Here is a 22,013-nt window from a genome sequence, read left to right as displayed (position 1 = left end):
AGTCGTGGACTGGAAGTGAAGATCTTTCGAACTGCACTTCGACTGCAGCGCCAAATACGATCAGTAGATATAACTGAGGACACGTTGGTTTTCCACGTTTTAAACCCTTGTTTTTCACCACAGATTTCACATAGCATTTGTAAATGTTCTAATACATACATTTCCACACCTTAGAAGTACTGCAACAAACAACTTGCTGGCTTTCTACCTCCGCGATTTCAAACAAATGAACAACAAGTCCACTTGTCACGTGACCAAGGCTGTGTCCGAAAGGTGCAAGACCGTACTTGAAGCGAGCATCCTCCGAGTATGGTCTTGCAGTGCGGTCTTCAAGTCGTGGACTGGAAGTGCTGTCTTTCGAATTGCACTTCGACTGCAGCGCCAAATACGACCAGTAGATAAAACTCAGTACTCGTTGTTTTCCTCGCCGTTTAAACACTTGTTTTTCACAATAGAAATCACATAGCATTTTCAAATGCTCGTATACATACATTTCCACACATTAGAAGAACTATAACAAACAACTTGCTGGCCAATAACGTATATCTACCTGTGCTGCTCGCTTTCTACCTCCGTGATTTTAAACAAATGAACAACGAGTATGGAAACCACGTGACCTAGTCACCAACCATCTGTACTGCACGCTGTGTACTTCCGTACTTCTGTTCTTGGCCCTTTCGAACTGTACTAGGTGACGTCACTTCCGCCAAGACCATACTTCAAGTTTGTACTTTGTACCTTTCGGACAGAGCCCAAGCCTCCAAGTTCATGTGCTATGTCCTGTGGTCTCGATACCTCGTGAACTTGACGCTTTCGAACTGTACTACGTGACGTCACTTCCGTTAAGACCATGATTGAAGTATGTACTTTGTACCTTTCGGACAGAGCCTATATTATTCAAAAATTTCAAGTGATCCATTTTCTATCCGATCTTTTATAAGAAAATAAGCTTGGTGACGATCTGTATTCCACTTGTTTACATTGGGAAATTCCCCAAACCGGATGTTCTTTCCCCGCCATCTATAATCGAATTGTCTGATCGATTATTTTTTGTTTACTCAGGAATAACCCCCATTGCTACAGCATGTATTGAGTCTTGTGCTAGGCACACGAAAGTAGCACAGCTTCAGCGAGTTTTGCCTTTGACAATTATGTACCATGCTATAAGTTAGTTCAAATTTGCCAAACAAGCGGCGCTGATTGGAGGGCAAGAGGAGTTTTGATAGTGTTGCGTGTTCAAGGAAGTTTTCTCTGCTTGGACCTAATAATCCTTGACTTGTCTTAATTTGATTACAATGGGATCTGCCGAATATCCGGGCCCCTGTCGTAGCGTCGCCACTGCGTTTCTACAACTTTTGCGTGGAGCATGTTTCGCTTATCATCGTTCAGGGCGAGGAGCAAAATGTAAGGTCAGTTAAGCAGGTCGCGCCATAAGCAGAAGCAGTTAATATCTTCCTTCCAAGACAAAAGTCTAGAAACCATAACAAAGGACACAGTAACCGGGTGGGAGGTACTTGACACACAAACGCACAAAGCGTAGTGCGTCGCGTGTCGACGCGTCTTGTTTGCCACCGCTTGGAAGATTTCGTGACACGCACAGATTCCCGTCAGGTTGTTTTCCAAAACGATTCGCGGTCGTTTTGTGGGAGATTAGGCAACATATACGCGAGTGAACTTCGCCCTTGTGGGAAGCAGACGATTCGCGAGCTGGCTGTATCAGTGGCGGGTCCAGAAGTTACAGTTGGCAGGGGCGAATTGGTTTGGTTGGTGTTTTAAGTCCACTTCGTGCACAGTAAGGCTAATTGGTACTGGACCTATTCTCTCAAGAGGTTTCGGGTTCGAGTCCCTTTTGAGGTACATTGCACAGTGGTTCGGATGAAAATTTAAACTGTAGGCCCAGTTCAGATTAGCCTATCTGAACATAAAGTTGACTTCAATTAAACTTTTAAAAAATATTCTAGAGCCTATTAAACTTGGTGAAAAAAGACAGAACATTTGAGTCTTCAAAAACATTAGGCACAATAATATATACAACAACCTGACAGTTGGGAGGGGCATATAATTATAAGTAGCAAAGTGCATGCATCTTCTGAGGTTCTGTCAATTCAAACCCGTATGATTCCAATTAGTAATGATGCGATCATTACTGGATCCTTTTTTATGTTATAAATTGTGTATCTATGTATTCCTGTGCGTTTGAGTTCTTGGCCGTTGGGGTAGGTAGATGTGTCGCTGGACAACCGACCAGCGGTAAGTTTCCAGTAACGGGTTAAGTCATTAGCGGGGCCTATAAATAGGAAGCGCAGGGAGCAGTGGCTCTCAGATGTTTGGCTGAGTACAGCGAATTCAGTGTTGCCAAGTTGGCCCTTTTGGGGCCAGAACTGGCCCTTTTGAGTACGTACTCAGCCCCAAAATTCAGCAAAAGCCCCAAGGGGCTTTTTAGCCCTACAGAGAGAAATCTTGCTACAAATCTAGCCCTTTCAGTGATGAAATGTTTTTTTGGTATTTCAGTAAACTGCAAAGAAAAATTCACTTAACCGACCCTCCTCTGCACCTGCAAGCTCGTCCTGCGACCCCTCCTGGGGAGCAGGTAGCAAGTGCACATTGTCACTTTATCCCCTTGTTTCTGGTTTTGATATGTTGTGTAGCCCGAGGCAAATTACGTATAACGTCGATTCCAGAAAATGCGAATCTTCGTTCAGTTGCATTGCATCTGGTCCTTGAAAGTTCACAGAAGTGAGGTGCGGAATCGACGAATCGTTCGTAACAGTGATGCTCACCCAGAGACTAGTTCATGCGTGAGGCCGTGTGTGTGTGGGGGTGAGTGTACGTGTGCATATATATGAAGGAGGAATATGCCTAAAATGTGTAATGCTTCTGTGTAATCTACTGCACCACAATTTAAGGGGGAAATAAATTATTTAAGTTAAGAAAATTTAATTTGGTTGAGCGTATGCCCCTCATCTTGACAGTTGATTAGTTGTTGTTCTTGAGTTTCAGAAATTTTGCACCAAAACACCCAAGAATTAAGAACCAGGTTTTTTTTCAGTGCGCAGCCGCACCTTTGTAAATCTAGCCCCTTGGATGTGAATTTTAGCTCCATTTTGGGTGCGATTTAGCCCGTTTTCCTCTCGTGCTGTTGGCAACACTGACAGCGATGTAAGAGGTATCTTCTTCTCTAAGGGGAGCGGCTGGGCGAGCTTTCTTTCCTTACTATGTAAACCGACGGGGATGTTAACTTTCTTTCTTTTAATACACACACTTGCTCTTTTCACATTATTTCAATAGTTCATTTCATGTGGGAAACCGGGTACACAGGTACACATACCTTCAGCCACCTTTTTTTTTGGTACTGAAGGGTCATTTTTTTTTTACTCGTGGAGCCAGTGGCTACACGAGTTCACACACTCTCTTCGGGAAGGGGGGACAGGGTACACCGAAATGTAGATTTTGCGAATAACGGCCAAGAATTAACTTATGTAAATATAATATGAATAAACCTTTATATATCTCTAAAAGGAAATGGGCGTTAAGCTATAATTTGAAGAAGTACGTGTCTATTGCCTAAACTAGCATCCACAGAACTTCAGGTACTGCAAGTTTTGAACCTAGGAACAAGGATTCAAAAATGTATGGTTGTGTATATTGTGTATGTTGCTGAGAATCGCCATAAAAGCACAAACTATAAATATACAAATTTAATCCTTGCTTTCGTGAAAGTTCGACAGAAATAAATAACCATCGATTAAACAACAAATGCTAAACATACATACATATATATATATATATATACATACATATCGATTATTTTACTTTAATAGTCTACTTAGCAAGTCAATCTAGGGATCCGAACCCTGGACTCTCTCGAAATACGTCATTGGTCATTAAGGCAAACAACTTTTCTTAACGCTTTTATGATTTGCGCTTCGTTTCGACGCTAACAACACGCGTAAAGCTGAAGTTTATCCTGAGTACATGCGCCCTCGATGCCCCGCACAGGTCTAAAGCGTCATGCTTTGGGCCCCGGCTACTGAACGCGCTCAGGTTCGAGTCTCCTCGGGGAAGCGTAACAACTTTTCTCTTGATTTCGGCCAGTGTATGGGACCGGTGGCCACCCACCATCGTGAGGAATTGGGGAGCTAGAATGAATAGTATAACCCGGTCATGAAAACTTACAACAACGACTGGGGGTTCGTCGTGCTGACCACACGTCATCCCGTAACTAGTTGGATGATCTCCCACCTCGGCAGGTGGGAGAGAGGCCTTGGCCCTCACGGGCTGTTGCGTCACGGGTTATTATTATTTACATGCAACTTCGATACACAGGAGCACATTTGCCACCAATAGATTTAATTTCCAATAACAATAAACAATAATCTACCTCTATAATCAGGTAGTTATCCACTCGGTATGAATTTTTATAGGGTATGTTGTAAAAAGAAAAATGAAAAATGGATAAATGACTGAACATTTACGGGCAGCTGGTTTCAAAGTGAAGCGAATGACGTCATTTCTGGTGTTTAGACTTCACTAAGAGCGGAAAAACAAAAGCAAACGTGAGTCAGGAATAAACACTTGTTCAGTGCATTTATGCATGGCATCTAATTTCTCGGTCTCTTGAACATGTTTAGATGTTTTTCTCTTTTCCGATTCCTTTGATTTCGGGAACAAAAATATCGCTTTCCTATGAAAATTCCATGCTGGGAACATCACTGGAAAAGGACGCTTTGAAAAACTGTGAAAGTTTGACTTTGTTTCTTGAGTCCACTTTATTCACAGAAAGGTTAATCGGTACTGAACCCATACTTTAAAGTGGGATACGAACTACACCGGGTATCGAACCCGGAAAAACTGTAAAAGTGGGTCGAAGAGAAGAACTATATCATAGTGCACATCAGAACCCATGTACGGCTCATTTTATCCGTAATTTTCAAAGCAAAGTATTTAAAAAAAGAAGAAAAGAAGAAGAAATTTCAAGTACGCTAACAAAACTTGCCCAAAAATAATGAGTAAATGTGATTGGTTTGGTTTATTTTACTTTGGTTGTCTGCTACTTCTTGCTAATCGGGAAGATGAGGATGAGTGATGATAGGATGTAGGGACACTCACAAAGAACACCGAGTGGATTTTTAATAGTAAAAAAATCGTTACCGCCGTACACTTAAGGCATTGCATTGAAGCGAACATTTCAGAACCTAAGTGTCCCATTTTTATTGCCTGTGACTGTACATCAATGCCTTCTGTTAAATTGAGTCACGCCATTCATAAACATAATGCATATTTATTAAGATTGTACTGAATATGAATACGTGTGTTTGTATATAATATAAACAGTACGCTGTCATCAAATTTGTAAATAACGGGTCGCATTGGAATGCGAAGTTAGTGCCTTATTATGATGTTACATCTATCACAACTAAAACTAAATTCTATGGTGCAACAGACTTTTGAGGGTTACGCGGTTTTCATTGGGTGGCGCATCGGGCCCTATCACCACTGTTCTCTGCTTTCGAGACCGGAGTTCTTGCTTTCAAGCAGTTCTCCATTTGTCCACATGACGTTGGTCAGCCACGACATTTTGGAGCTCCCAGCGGCGATCGAACCACACGCATCAAAGATGAGAGCTCTGTTATATGCTGTGCCATCAAATATTCAGTTTTGCACCCCCAACTAAGATTGACTTCAATACATTCCATTAGGAACGCCAATGAATTTTAGGGCCTAACCGATGGCGTAGTGATAACGTCGCTGCCTTGTAATCAAGGTGTCCCGGGTTCGATACCCGGTGGAGGCACATGGCACAGTGTAGCCGCAGAGCCGGATTAAGGTGGCTGCTATTGATGCTGCAGCATTAGGCCCATTCCTGAAATAGGCCCAAATGAAAACAGACAAGAATTTTCCGAAAGCTGAACAGTTTTCTTTTGTTATATTAACCTGGAGCCCCAATTTTGGACGCCTATACACAGCGTTACTTATTATACAGTTACTATTATTCTTTGCGCTGTGACGTAACTATAACGTCGTTGTGTTTATTGTTCACCGAAGATTTCAAGCATCAGGCCCAATTTCGTCTTAATCCGGCCCTGTGTGTAGGTTCAGTCCCCATTAGCCTTACTGTGCATAAAGTGGACTTAAAACAACAATTCAATTCAAGCCAATAAAATTTGTTATCCAACGTAATCATTCTTCAAATACGGCCCCCGTGGCGGAGTGGTTAGCACAGTATGATACGAAGCCAAGGGTCCCAGGTTCAAAGCCTGGCATGGGCATGTGTGTTATTTCTGAGTGCCCCTTCATCAACTTCATCATATCATCACTCATCTACATCTTCGCGATTAGCCAAAAGTGGCAGAAAAAGAGAAGTAAAATAAACCAAATCAATCAATCAACATTCTGTACTTAAGGCAAAAAGAGACTCGAGCTTCGGCGATGGCACAGTGGGTATCACGGTCACCAAATACCAAAGGGTTCCGGGTTCGATTCTGATATAGACTGCATCCACGAGATATCTAGCAGAGGGTTTATTGGTGCTATATTCCCTTATTACCCCAGCTTGCCTTAAAATTGCACAAAATATAGACTACACACAAAATATAGCTACAGCTATCAAAATATGATTTAGCCTATTCCTGTTTTTCGGTAACTTCCATCATATAGTTATTTTCTACTCTTACGGCGGGCGGCCCTCATGCTTGCAAGGGAAGTGGGGAGCTGTGAATACGCTGCAGACCAACCAGACAACAGCGGTGCCGCCGAGAGTTGCGACATCGAGGGAAGGGGGTGCTGCCCCCATCTCGTTCTACAGGCTGCTGCGTTTCTTATCGTGCTGAATTGGTTGCTTCCCCGCTCACAACTTCCCTTGCCAGCATGTAGGGCGCCCGTCGTAAGAGTTGAAAAGACCTATAATAGCAAACTAGACCAGGGGGTGCATAGTGATGCCTCGTTGATAAACGTAGTGTTAGAACCACAACTTAAACTGCATGTCCCTATTTTTATATCTGAACCAGAGATGGCCATTTGACTTCGGCCTCGCGAGGCCCGGCCTCCGAGTTGAAGGTCGGCCTCAGCCTCCGAACTCCATCTCGGCATCCGGCCTCACACGGCCTCAGCCTCCGAACTCCAACTCGGTCTCCAGCCTCACACGGCCTCAGCCTCCGGACTCCACAACTCGGCCTCACACGGCCTCAGCCTCGCAAGGCTCCTGGAGGCAGAGGCTGAGGATTGGACATCTCTGATCTGATCTGATGCCTTTTTTTATCTCCAATACAATTTCGTATTCCTAAGTCCAGATGTTTCTGAAATACGGCTCCTTATAATGTCGAATATTACGGTCAACTGTTGCATCCCACTGACAAGACAATGGATCTATCAAGAACTGCTGTATTTTGCAATCCATGAAAATCTTTATATCGACAATAGTGTTTGGCAATCGATAGGTCCATTGTTAACTCGCACAAACGAATGAGCTAATTGAAGTCACTGCGTGAACGATACGTTCTTAATTTCACAGTTCTTTCAGTTCACTAAATTTCGTTAATTTCTATCTTTTTCGATAGAAACACAAATGGATATATTTTATACTGATTTCTATTAATTTACGTGAAATTTTTAAATCCATTAAACGTTATCTGTGTATTGTTAGTAGTTTATATCATACTGACATGTTGATTTGTTTACTGTCTCAGGGCAAGAAAGAGAATGCGACTGGTAGAATTTATGTTGCATTAGCTTATTATTTAGTAGGTCCATCAGTCAATATTTTTTCCCTCAAAGTTCTTGCTTGAAACAAGTGGACACAGAGTGTGAGAAAGTAATGATGGGAATGAACAGTACAAAGGAAAACGTAAAACATATGAGATTAGAAGTAGGTAAAATAAGCTTGTTGACGAGGATTTGAATAGAAAAAAAATATTCAAAATGGGGGTTATTAAAAATCAAATTACAACTATTAATTATTCAATTAACAATTTAAAATTACCAAGCTCTATACATACATGTGCATACGTGTTGTTAATTTTTTGATTTGATAGAAAAATCTTATTTGACCCCGTTCCCCTCCAAACTACGTCCCTATATTTATAGTAGAGCGCACAGAGGAAGAAGATATGTATAATGAATTACAGAATAAAGAGAGAAGGCGATAGAAATAGACAATATAAATTATACTCTTTCTACCACTCCCGGCTAATCTCGATGATGAAATGGATCCATATCCAAGCCGAAACTCGAACCCAGGAACTTGTGTGACGAGATCGAAAATTGGGGTCACCGAGCCGGCTATAAGGATTGTAATAAGACACTGTGCGTATTATCCTGGCTACATACGATCATGATTCACATAGGTGTATCCTACTTTATGTATGATTCAGCTTTCGACAAGCTAAAGAGTAGGAAGCAGTTCTTGCATGTTCTTTGAACTCCCTTTCACCTCCTACACCAAGTGCATGCGTGTTTATAAAAGAGCTTTAACCTTCCATTTCAACCTAAACGTGCGATTTCGAATGAGCTGTGAAACCCGAGATTCATAGTGTGTGTGTTCCAAAAATGGATGCTTTCGATCATCGTTCTTCGGCCAACGTAAATGAACGTGAGCGGAACCGAACCCACGCAACGTGGGCAATAATTCGTTCCTCCCGAGTGAGAGGGTTCAATGATTCCCTGTAATTCACATACATAATACGGAGAAACAACGTGAAGTATGGAAGGTTTTCTTTTTTTAACAAAATGAAACTAAACTACGTTCCACAACAGCTCAAAGGCAAGGCCTCCCAGACGGATTTTCATTGGTTCACGTGATGAGTCCACTGAATCCTACCACCATTTTTAATAGCTTTCTAGACTGGAGAGTCTGTTTACAAGCTAGTTTCAACGATACAAGTTGCCGAAACACTACATTCATTCTGTCCTGCAGGTATGCAACTTCGCGATACAGATTCGTAGTTGCCAGTGCCATTTATTTATTTTTCTGTCAAATGATACGTTCATGCTTTACCCAGTGTTCGAAGCTAGGACCCCTGGCTTTGTTGCGCGTTAAGCTGAGCATCCTAGGCTGGTAAATAATATCATACCAGCCAAGGGCGCCCGTAGGATTTTTTCTCAAAGGGGGCAGGGTCACAGAAACCTATTATTACTACTACTACTACCAGAGCATTCCCTGACATTCGCTACGAGACACGGCGGCAAGCTGCCCGGCATCAGCGCTTGTCTTTCCCGGTGAACGGGTCCGCGACAGTCGCTAGAGTTGGCTATTAAAATTACAGTTTTCATATTGTGTACTAACATTGACTACAGAAGGTGTTGAAAATGATGTCCATCTGCTGCAACAGATTCCTGGCATCTCCGAAGGACATTGGCATTTATACGTGCAAGTTCGTCTACTGTAATTCTCCCGATTTCTCGTACAATACTCTCTTTTAACTCACGGATGGTGTGCGAATTGTCTTTGTATACTTTATTTTTTAGATTTCCCCATTTTTCTTTCCACTTTTATTCAAAACTGACCCTGTTACTCTAAACTTTTTTACGAGGTTTAATATAGTGGTCCTATGTGGAACGGGAACACCAGGAAATTTCGTTGCAAAACGTCGTCGCACTTCTCCACAATTCCTCTTTCCGAAGTAACACTCGACAAGATAAATCCTATGTTGTAATGTAAAATTTTGTGGTACCATATTAATCCACAATCTTCCAACACACGGACACGACACAACACAACTTCCGAGGGAGGATTATACTGGCGTCAGTCTGCAACGTCAACAGCAAGGGAAAGAGAGCGAAGGCAGGGAGAGCGATAAAAATAAACTGTAGCGTGCGACTATCGCGGACCCGTTCGCCGGGGAAGACAAGCGCTGACTCCGGGCCGCTTGCCGCCGAGTCTCGTTGCGAATGTCAGGGAATGCTCTGTACTAATATTATTATTATTATTATTATTATTGTTTTTTATTGTTGTTGTTGTTATTATTATTATTACTATTACTACTACTACTACTACTTATGTTTTTTTAAAATTATATACATTTGTAATTTCCACATTCTGTATATCTACGTATATACAATTTGCATAACTGTATACTTAACATTAATTCATGTAGGAGAAAAAGCTGTTTTCTGTAGTTAAATAATCACTGTAAGCTTAAATGTAACCCTATTTCAAATAATAATAATAATAATGGTTGTAACTTTCAACCTGTAAGTCACAGAAAACAATATTTTTTGTTGTAAAATATCTCTATAATTTCACCATTCGAATTACATTAACTCTTTCCAGAAATCTCGGGGGGGGGGGGAGCAAGAGAGAGAGAGAAAATAGAAAGAGGAGAAGTGAGAGAGATCTCTCGCTCTCTTAACCTCCCTCTCTCCCTCCCTCATTCACAATCACGCAAAGGATCCCGGTTTCGAATTCCGGTCCTGGCATGGGTGTTCTTTGCAAGTGTTTCTTCATCAGTTCATCACTCATCTTCATTTTCACGTCGTCTCCTTGTAGTCAAGGGGTCCCGGGTTCGATAACCGGTGGAGACACATAGTGGTTCGGATCTCACTTTAAACTGTATGTCTAGTTCCGACTAGCCTTTCTGTGCATAAAGTGGACTTCAAAACAACAATTCGATCAATCAATTCAATCAATCGTTTTCACGATTAGCCAAAAGTTGTAGGAAAGCGAAGTAAAATAAATCAAATCAATCATTCTCTCTCTATCTATCTATCTTGCCCATGAAGACCATCAATTTACATGTTGAGACACGGTGGTCCAGTCGATAAGGTGTCAAGCTACCACAGGAACATCCGGGTTCTATACCCGAGGTAGGTAAATTCAGGTGGGATTTCTTCCAGTCATGTTCCTGCATGGAAGAACTCTGTGGTTTATCCAGCCTCTAATAAATTGCTACATGGGTGGTAAAGGAAAAGGGACCGGGGCGTGATGTTGATCACATTAGACCCACAAATGTCAGAGATCGTGAATATGTGAGACAGTGCTCCAAATCCCCCCCATGTGCCATCTCGGCATGTAGCTAAATGCAGGGGATAGCTTCACCTTTACCTATGAATGTCTCTGTTAGCTGACTAGTTGATTTGGTTAACGTAGCCGTGGCCGAACGGTTAGTGTTCTGGCCTTTAGTGTGAGCGGTCCTGGGTTCGATTCTCTCTATAAGCAGTAAAATTTCGGTGTTGACGCAGCATCGTGAGGACAAATGGGGGAGCTATCTTGTCTAGAAAGCCAGAAAGAAACGGCGACAGGATTGCATATACCGACCACGCGTCAACCCAACGAAAAGTCGCCTGGCAATCCTTGGCCCTTAAAGAGGCGTTGAGGATGGAGTTTTAGTATTTATACCATTAGATTATCAGTGGTGCGGAGGAGAAACTACTAAAAACAGGGAAGTAGATGAATCGTCTGTGGCCTCTTTTAAATATACCATCTCCTCATTCGCCTGCAGCTGCTCAGGAAACCCGCGGAAAAGATGTGTCAAGATGGCCGGTCGTTGAAATCCAAGCTGCGAGTTCGTACCCTATAACGAACACAGAACATTTCCCCAACTTAATGCCCCCGTGACGGAGTGGTTAGTACATCGCGCTACGACACCAGGGGTCCCGGGTTCGAATCCCGACCTGGGCGTGGATGTTTGTGAGTGTCCATTCATCAATTTCTTCATATCATCACTCATCCCCATCTTCGCAAATTAGCCAAAAGTGGCACAAAAAGCGAAGTAAAATAAAGCAAATAAAATAAAATAAATAAAAATAAATCTGACTTAATGCAACCACTCCCCTCTCTCAAGGGGAAGTCCATTACACTGCTCCCTATCCCAGTACACCTATTGTGCAATGCCTCCTTTCCATATCCCTACCGGTGCATTCCTGGTTATTTTTACATTGTCTAATCAAGATGGCAACTTCCCGACAATTTTCCTCCATTAAAAATGTGCTTCATGACCGAAGAAATAAAGGTTTTCCTTGTTTGGGTTGATAACTTGTGCAAACGGTTAAGAAACAGGTTAAAACTGCAAATTATGTCCATGGTGTAAATTGAAATCAAAAGTTTGGGAATAATATCTGTGGTCATCTGGTCGCGTACGGTACGCAGTTTACCAAAGTTTTATCCAGAATTTTGATTTCGGGGGTGTAAGGTGTATTTACGTGGGGTAAGGGTACATTTACATCCGAAATGATCATAAAATGGGCCTGTATGAAAAATTTAGAGGTAATGAGGAAAGTTTGGGGGTGTTGAAGCGTGTGAATAAATCACTTCTCCCAACAGTGGCGGATCCAGGAATGACACATGGAGGAGGGGACATAAGCTCAGCTATCTAGGAATCTATTCTTCTGTTTCTTTCTTACATAACCAATACAAAGAGGAATCGCACCGGGTTCCGCGGTGTGACTAACCTGATTGTATCGAAGAGTTTAAAACTGGCGTTAAGAAAAACACACCACTCGTAATTCAAATGTCAGAATTGATGAAAATTTATTGTTAATAAGAGGTTAAATTTCATGTTCATGTGAATAAATTACTTGAAAAATTCTAAAACCAAATCTCCAGGAGAGAGACTTGGAACGTACTGTACATCGTATTTCGCATTTTTGTGATCAAAATCCTCAAATTAACTTTCAAACACGATAAAACAAATGTATACTTAGAAGGATACAATGATATTCCGTCGCAAATAGGCTTCTCTATACGATGGCTAATAATATCAGGCTTCTTTGTACGATGACCAATAATACGCAAGTGAAAATTATTATTTTTGTGCAGTACAGTAGGTGTAATTTATCCACATATTCAACAACTCCCAATTTTCCGCGACATCTATTTCTTTATTTTCTTCAAGACCAATATTTTACATTTACAATTCCATAAAACGGGCCTACAACCCCCTCCCCTTTTCTCATTGAACATTCTGGATATATACGCAGTGCGAATGCAGTTGCTCTAGCTTGTCGGAGTTTATAACAGTATTTCACATATTAACATAAAAGCGAATAGCGATCGCGTAAAAATTAGGTTATCATTTCGGAGATGTATAACAATGAATCTTGAGTGACGCTATAGTGGGTGACAACTAACAACAGTTCATCTGCTCCAAAGAGGGAAGATTCTTATTCCACCACTGACAGGCACGAACAATTCAAATTGCGTACGTATTGCAGTTTGCATAACGATAGAGGATACAACTTCCTACAGAGCCAATAGTGTTTAATAGTGCTACACCTTTTTCTTTACGCTAACTCCATGTAGAATAATTAGAAAATCAAGCGCTTTGAATGTCTAAGAAAATACTACCATGCACAAATCACATGCACATTTCAAGAGATAGTCATGCAATGTAACACTTTCTCAGTGGGTACTTACTGGTTTTAAAAGTAACGAAGTGGCGTGTTGTGGTGTTCATCGAGGCTTCTGTTGTGATACTTTCGACTGTTGGTTCCAATTTCGATTTCGTCGAGCTATCGCCGTCCACCATCGCCTTTTCTGTCACTTCGCGAATCGTGGTGGTAGGGGGATTGGTGGTTGTCGGTGCAGCAGGGGTTGTAGATGACAATGATGACACTGTGGATGATTCGGCACTTGTCGTTTCCGCAGTTGTCGTCAGGCTATTGCTTGTCGTTGGCACCGATTGTCTGGTTGTTACGGGTATTGTTGAAGTTGTGGTTGTTGTTGTTGTGGCCAGGGAAGTCGCTCCCGTGGTGCTTACGGATTCGCGCTCCTCGGATTCCGTCGTCACTCCGTCCAGTGCATTATCAGGATCGGACACTGCAGCCTCCGTGATGGGAGCCTCACTAGAGACATCTTGCGGACGGGTACTAATCTCTTCGGTGGTGGTGGACGGTTCTTCGTTAATGCTGGTCGTGCTCACAGAGGGCTCCGTCAGCACGGCGGTCGTGGGAGGTTGGACAGAAGCGCTCGCGATGCTGACGGTCGGCGAAGGCAGCCACGTTTGATCCGGCAGCACCTGAACGGTGTACACCTTGTTTTCTTGCATGGCGGAATTCGGAGACACTTTCGTGGTGTCGTTTTCTTCTCGCGGCTCGTTGGTGCTCGTTCGGAGCGTGGGTTTCTGGGTTGAAGTCTTCGTTCGGGTGACCTCGTGGATGAAAGACGGTTGAAGCGGGATTGCGTTTTCTAATCTGGCAATTTGAGGCGTGAAGTTCTCCTCTGTCGTGGTTTCTGAAAGAAAAAAGTCGTAAGTTTAATAAAAGGAACGAAAGGATCCAGTTCGTTCTATGATATAGCTAGATTTCTGCAATCGGCAGGAACAAAGGCAACAAACAGTGAGTTAGATTCCAATTATCAAGGTGTGATCCTTCCACATAGAACACCCAATTGTTAATCTCATTTCCACGTAGTACACCCATGGCTGCATTTTGCAGACCAACGAGAGACCGGCGTCTGAACCTACGGCCAGTATAATCTTCGTAGGACTGTGTGTGTGTTGTCCTTGTTTGTGCTGAGTGTCCCTTTAGAGCCTCAGCTTTTAACTGAAGTCAGAATATTTTAGTCCCCGACATTACAGTTGTGTTAATAGTTATAATTTATATAAGGTAAGGTGCTGGACCTCGTATCATATGACGGGTGCAAGATAGCCTAAGTGCTGACGCACTCAAAATTTTAAATTCAATCAATCCAAAAATTGCGATTTAATACATTCTAGGGGCGAAATGCTTTTTGTCCGAGTTCAGAGCAAGATAAGATCTTCCACGTGAGATTTTCGAAATTCGAATAAATTAACAACTGCGCCAGGATATTCAACTTTTCCCTTCAAACAGTTAAGAGATTGAAGACCATCTTGAGGGAATATAGAACTTAAGGAAACAGTATTCAGGTGAAGTGTTATCTATTTTAGTTTGATGTAGCATGTAGAAACGATGATTTCTTGGTATTCTTAATTTTTCTGGATCTGTTACCCCAACGAAAGATGTCACTCCACGCCACTGCTTGGAGTATAAGGTGAGGGCTGAGATATCAATAATTCCAGATGTAAAAAATGTCGAGGGCTATTTATCCTGTAGGTTATGCATCCTAGCGATACTGGTGATGGTGCAATTCACATGTCTCCGAGTGGCCGGATACGTTGAAATAATCTTGCGACCGAGGATCTTCACGAGATAGTCTTGTTGCTTCTGTTTAAAGCGAAAACAATGAAGGAATGATTTATTTTTCTTGTCGTTTCTACCACTTTTGACTAATTGAGAAGATGAGAATGAAAGGTGATAAGATAAAGGGACAATCGCAAACACACATGGACAGCACAAATCACAAATCCCACAGTGGATTATCCTGGCCGTAGGTCCAGGCGCAATAGCCTTGTTAGTCTCCTAAACGCAGTCCAGGGTGTAACAAGTGGACGGGAGGTTGACATTTGGGTGTCTGCAGAAAGGGTCCCCCCTTACACCCCCAATCGAAAACAGGGGTCAGATGTCTTTCCAAGGCTGTTTCCGACAAGAACGCTGAAAATTATCAAAAACAAATGAATGCAAGAAAGGGAGAAAACAGAAAGGTTGCAAGTTTATTCTTACAGCCCAAGCCCGAGTGGAGGTGAAGGTGATGCAATCAGCACCATGACTCGACAGCCTTTTCGTCGTACGGCCATCCCCAGGTACCCATTGATGAATTGATAAATTTTACGTAGCTTGGAATTTTTTGACTAACAGCAACAATGAGTATGGGTGATGATGATACGATAAAATTGATTGGTTGAGATTCATACCAGAGATCCCTGGACTGTTTAAACTACTACGCCAGAGGGGCAAGGTAAGCCGCGATATTATCTACTCTGCTTTCACGTGGCCCTGCGTTGCCCTGCCAATTGATCACCACGTCCCTTTCTCATTATGCTCTCGAATCGTTCTGGTTCTTAAAGATAATCAACATCCTAACAACCAAGTAACCAAATTTCCCTTCCAGCGAAACCACACTTCGTTACTGCTGTCAACGAAATTGCATATGTATTTCTTCTTTCATTCCTCGACATCAATTGTCCACGTTCTATTGACAGACTCCTGTAGAAGACGCACATTCAGATCACGATCCTTTATATTTCGTTCAGTGGCGTACCCAGGATTTTCGAAAGGGGGTGTTACGTATCCCTTTTTAAGTAGTCAGTCCTCATTTTGCCATCTTTTCCTGCCTTTGACGTAATATTTTTTTTTTAGGAATGCTGGGCCAGAGGGGGGTTCAACCCTCCTTGGGAAGACCACTCATTCCGTTACATACTCTTAAGATCTTTCAATCACCGAAGTCTAGGTGTCTTTAATATTTTTTGAGCAATCGATCAATTGTTGATTTCAAAGATTTTAAAATGGTTAATCAAGATTATGTGCTCCTCTTCAAGTTGATATTTCGCAAGTTTTTCAGTTTCCAAGTTTTATATTTATAGTTCAGAGTTTACAGTAATATTTCTGTATTTATATTTATCTCCCTTGTCAGCGGTAAGAACTATTCAACGTTCATACACATAGAAAAAAGTTAGTTTAGTATAACTAAAAAAAAATTCTGGTAACCAAACCTTTGTTAAATTAGGCGACAAACAAATGATTTTTCACCATAACGAAATCTTTTTAGTAAGTATGCACATTTCTTTAGTGTTGCCAAACATTTTTGTGAAAGTTACAAAATTTAGTAAAAGCTACCAAGTGTTTCGTTTATGGTTACGAAAAAGATATAACTAATCGTGTTTTGTCGGTGCAAACAATTTAGTCTTTCCCGTGTACTTACTAAATAATTAGTACAATAACTAAGAATAAAGTTCGATGGTTCTGTAACACATTATGTAGGTTCTTGAATTTTACAAATACCGTGAATTTGTTTGCTTATAATATTAAAAAAAAAAGAAAGAAAACGTCTCATATCGAGGGGCTGGACTCACATCTCGTAATGCGCCTTTGGTTGACACACACACACACTCACCAATCAGAAAGAATTGTTGTTTTAAGTCCACTTTATACACATATAGGCTAATCGGGACTGGACCTACAGTTTGAAGTGGGATCCGAACCACTGTGCAATGTGCCTCCATGGGGCATCGAAAGGCGACGACGTTACCACTACGTCATCGAGGAGCCCCCAATCCACACACCAACCAATAATTCATTGTTCGATTCTTGTTGAAGAGTACATTAAAAAATGAATTTATCTTAAGGGGGAGGAGGATTCTCGAGGCCGATACTAATTATTCAAATGAATATCGATGCCGTTGATTTAGAAATTCGATTTTTAGACAAATGCTTGCATGATAACACAATAACAAACTGTCTGAAGAATAGTAATTATTTGTTAACGTCATTCTGTATAATTGACTACATACTTCCACGTGCTTTAACAGTTTTTCATACGGAAAAATGTCCGCGCCACTCAACTTTCCTATGGGCTGGTGATAGAACTGTCTATAGTGCGGACTTTCGTGGTGGAGTGATCAGCCTCATGCACTGCAAAGCCAGAGGTCCCGGGTTCGAACCATGGACAGGACATGGTATCATCACCGTGTCATCCTCATCGTCAAAAATAGCCAAGAGGTAAAGCGACGTAAAATAACCAAAAGGATCTCCCCGATGGCGCAGTTGTATCATCGTCGCCTTGTAATCAAGGGATCCCGTGTTCGATACCCGGTGGCGGCACATAGTGGTTCGGATCCCACTTTAAACTGTAGGTCCAGTCCCGATTAGCCTTGCTGTGCATAAAGTGGACTTACAATACCAATCAATCAAGATAACCAAAACAGAAATAGAACTGTCTGCTCTGGGATCTAAGACTCGCCGCGCCACTGGGTGTAGAGACGGGCTTCGACCCCCGGATGTAAAATATGTGGGCCCTATAACAATTGAAATTGGAGACAACTCAAACATACAAGGTAACTTATCACAAATTATTGAGTATATTTTGGTGTTAAATAGAAAAAGATCCATCTGTATTTTGCATCGGATTATAGAACATCTCAAACAGCTTCACGTGGCATACGAACTGTCATAATTGGACACAAATTAATATGCCAATACCCAGCCGGTATTCAGTTTCTCGCCATGTACTGACTGCCTTAAGTAAAACACAGTGGCCATGTAGTGATGCAGACAAAACTAAAAATTGATTAAGCCATTGTCAATTGAGGCATTCGTTCACAAATGTGTCACCTCAATGGCTCGAGTGGTGGCCTGAGAATAAATGCGTGTCCCTTCATCAATTTTATCTAAGTGAATTCGTCCTGATCGTCGCTATTAGCCAAAAGTGGGAGGAATGGAAAAGTTCGTCTTATCACCTTGTATCGAGTGGTCTCGGAATGCATCACAGACGGGCTCACATAATGGTTCGGATCCCACTTTAAATGGTGATTCCAGTGCCAATTAGTCTACCTGGAACGAACTGAAAACGAACTTGGACTCGTCTCATGCCATCGCTTACGATGGGTCTATATTTGAGATAATTATAATCAATGTTCAAATGTATGCAGCTGGTCGGTCATCCCTTTTCCTAGTCATTCTTGCCGAATAAAAGACCATCCATGGACGCAGTAGCAGAAAGTTCGTTCTAAAAATGGAATGAACAGGCAGTATCATATGGTGAACGCTTCAACGACTCAATTTATACAAGTCCACGTTCTTTATTATATTCTGCAAATTTTCTGTTAAGTAGGTGACACACTAACGCTTCGAATACTGCACTGCAATTAATTTCTGCCCCGTTTTATTTTTTCCACATTTTTAGTAAAATTAAGTATAGGTTCGGCTACTTCTAATTACACTTGTTCTGCCATACCTAGAGAGCGAAACAATTAACTGATATGCAGATCTTTAATGGCAAATCATTAGTGGCAAATTAAACTCATTAACATGAATCTTGCAACATAGCCTCATAGGATGTCACACGAGAACAGGGACAGGGTCCAAGGTTGGTTCGTCCCCACCCGCCCTGCCCCTTTTGTGGTGGATATGACTTATTTCAAATTCTAGTCCAATAGTATTTCTTCCCAAAATTACAATGAAATGTAAACTTCTCCCTCACTTATACAGAACATGATGTTACTATATCATCATCATAATTGGTATTTGGGGTGTAAGAAGTGACCCTTTACAAAGACACCCAAATGTCAACCTCCCTTCCACGTAGAACATCCTGGACTGCATTTTGCAGACAAGTGAGGCTCTGGTGTCTGAACGTACACCCAGTATAATCCACCGTGGGTCTTGTGTTGTGTGCTATCCTTGTGTGTTTGTGCTTGTCCTTTCATCAATTCACCTTATCACTATTCGTCCTCATCTTCGCGATTAGCCAAAAGTGACAGAAAAGCGAAATAGATCAAATCAATCGATCATAATTGATATTTTATCCAAAGACGGATATCGCACAGGCGCGGATCGACAAGGAGGACTAGTTTTTTTCTCGATATAATATTACACCTAATATTTTTGAAGGCTCAAATGTTCTGTCTGATCACCAAGTTTAACAGTCTCTAGAATATATTTTTAAAGTTTGATTTAAGCCCACTTTATGCTCATGATAGGCAAATCGGAAACGGAACTACAGTTTAAATTTGGATCCCAATCACCGTGCAATATGCTTCAAAATATGACCGAACCCGAGTCCCCTTGAGAGAATAGGTGTTTTTTTCTTTGTTTTTTCACTTTTCTCCTCATATCTGATCGTTCAGTTTACCGTCGAAAAGGAAGCAATCATGAAAACGAAATACAATAATCTATTTCATTTCTGGACACTATTTATGCAAAATAATATCCTAATCTCTAAAGCATGGAAGTTAGCTTGTTTTCTGTTTACAGTACTATATGTTGTTCATGTAAAACAGTGCAAGTGTACATTAGAATTGACTCTCTGTGAGGTGAGGGCAGGTACCCAACTGAAATTCGTGCCTCCCAACTGCCGACGCTGATGTCGCCCCATGGCCCCCTTACGTTATTTAGTTCTGATATAAAGAACATACTTGGAAATTAAGTTAAGAAAATGTTTTGTTCTATCTAGTTTTCTTTTTAGCGTGTCTTAAAATTTAAATACTAGTATTCTGGTAACAGTTTCATACATCGGAGACACATTTCTTCAATTTTACACAAGAAACTACTTACGGAAATGAGTTTTTCCAAGGTTTACAACGTTCGTCGAGGTTTTTTCTTTCATCGTGGAATATATTTGACCGAGAAATCATGTTTTTTTTTTAAAGAGAAATATCTCACCGACGCACAATTGCCATTGCTTTCATTTGCTTGCCCTACGACAACCGGAAGCTGTTTACGTAAGCCCGTCAGTGTTTCAACTCCCCCTTTTTTTTTACTATCCTTGCCTAACGTAACCAAACCTAACCTAACCTAACCTTATCGGAAATGGTTCGTGGGGCTATTCGTGAATGGTTCGTGGAGCTATCTGTGAATGTTTCGTGGGGCTATCGGTCAGTTACCACGCATAATGGTTCCTGGGGCTATCCGTGTATGGTTTATGGGGCTATCCGTCAGCTACCCGTGTATAATGTATAATTTCTACCGGTGACGAACACAACCGTAGGTATTTTTCGGTGAAGAAGTTTGAAACACTGCATACCCACAACGTGAGTCAAGATGTGCCCGCCATAACGTGTGTTACGGAAGCAAAGAAAGGAATAAAAAAAAGCACTCAGAATGTGAAAAATTTGTTTCTCTTCGTGTAAAAAGCATAATGGCACCTTGAACTATGTTCCGCAATACACAATTGGTAAGTACGAACCATGCGAAACACAAAATATCCGATTTTCATGTGTCTCCGATCTATGAAACTGTTAATCGTATTCTTTGTATTATGCAATCCAGTATTTCCGCTGAATTAAAACCCACCTTCCTTGCATTAGTACGTAATTAACGTAAGTGCAATAAAACAATAACATGAGGATGATTAATATAGTAGAGGATCTCATGAGAATTCAGTCTAAAGTTTTCGGAAAAGCAAACTTTCACACTAATAAAGGAGAAGTAGGTTTAACAACATTGAATAAGCAAAATATGACGAGCACAGAAATTGCAATAAAGTTTATGATGTCTCTGCCTTGACATACAAAAATGTAACAATCTGCTCTCGTTGTCCATTAAAGATGTTACGGAACTTGGGTATCATGGCACTGATAAGTGACGTGGTAAGAGTAGAATTGTGGGAGGCGTAGATTGAGGCACTTGACTCTATGCTTCCATCCATGCCGCCATTTTGTCTCCAAAACAACTGTATGTTCAAAACATATCTTAGGGTTTTATTAAAGTGTCCTGTTGCAGACAAATGCTCTTAACTGTCATGCTGTTTGAAGGAGAAAATGTAGGTCATTTCCACGCAAGATGAGTGAAGTCAGGAATCACACAGCATAACCGCTGACCTCTGGCGGCCAAGCGTGTACTTAAAAGACGGACAAATTTTCGTTACAAAGTCCGTTCAACTATTTGTTATTTAAAATCCATATTACTGTGTGATTGTTAGTGGTTTCTTCTATTAATCGAAACACACATGATATACAAAGAAAATTTGTTTGTGGTAACATTTTTATGCCTTAAAGCTCGTGCTGGAAAGGAAAATTATCCCCTAAAAAACTCCATTTTGCAAAAACTGAATTATGCATTTATAATGAAACTTTCTGATATTTCTGTGGGACATGTTCTGCCCTTATGTCGAATGATTTCAGTTCGTATGGTTACATCTGTGCAAGTGTAAATTATAGAAATTAGAAATATATATATATACCTCTTTCGACAATATTTTTTTTTTTTATATTTCATCAATTGAACATTTTTGTAAATTATTTTTTAGCCACATTTTGCACAATGAAGCAATAACTAATTCTGAGCGTACAATTCTCCCTGTAAAAATCAACAGAAAATTATCACCTTGGAAGTAAAAGTATGTTTTGGCAAAAGTTCGCAAAGAATATGCCATGTGGAATTTCAAATAAATGAAAGGGATATTCATGATCAGATTGATCTGTTACTATATGAGAATAATGCACCTTGCAGAAGTATCTTATTTATAACTAGAAGAAGGCTAAATAAGATGTATAAGATGTATGTAC

At 41.1% G+C, this 22,013-nt stretch overlaps 1 protein-coding gene across 1 annotated transcript in view; it reads right to left on the bottom strand.

The window, feature by feature from the left end:
• LOC145982836 (uncharacterized) overlaps window positions 1-22,013 on the bottom strand; it is a 104,242-nt gene that overhangs the window by 58,776 nt on the left and 23,453 nt on the right. Inside the window, exon 3 of the mRNA XM_083116199.1 lies at window positions 13,349-14,164. Within this exon, the coding sequence (XP_082972325.1) occupies window positions 13,349-14,164 (816 nt within the window). The remainder of the gene's footprint in view (window positions 1-13,348; window positions 14,165-22,013) is intronic.

The sequence above is a fragment of the Lepisma saccharinum genome, unplaced genomic scaffold, assembly GCF_977018435.1.
Source record: "Lepisma saccharinum unplaced genomic scaffold, izLepSacc3.1 HAP1_SCAFFOLD_446, whole genome shotgun sequence".
NCBI classification, from domain to species: Eukaryota; Metazoa; Arthropoda; class Insecta; order Zygentoma; family Lepismatidae; genus Lepisma; species Lepisma saccharinum.
Note: the sequence above shows the minus strand (reverse complement) of the source record. Positions and strands in the feature narration are given on the sequence as shown.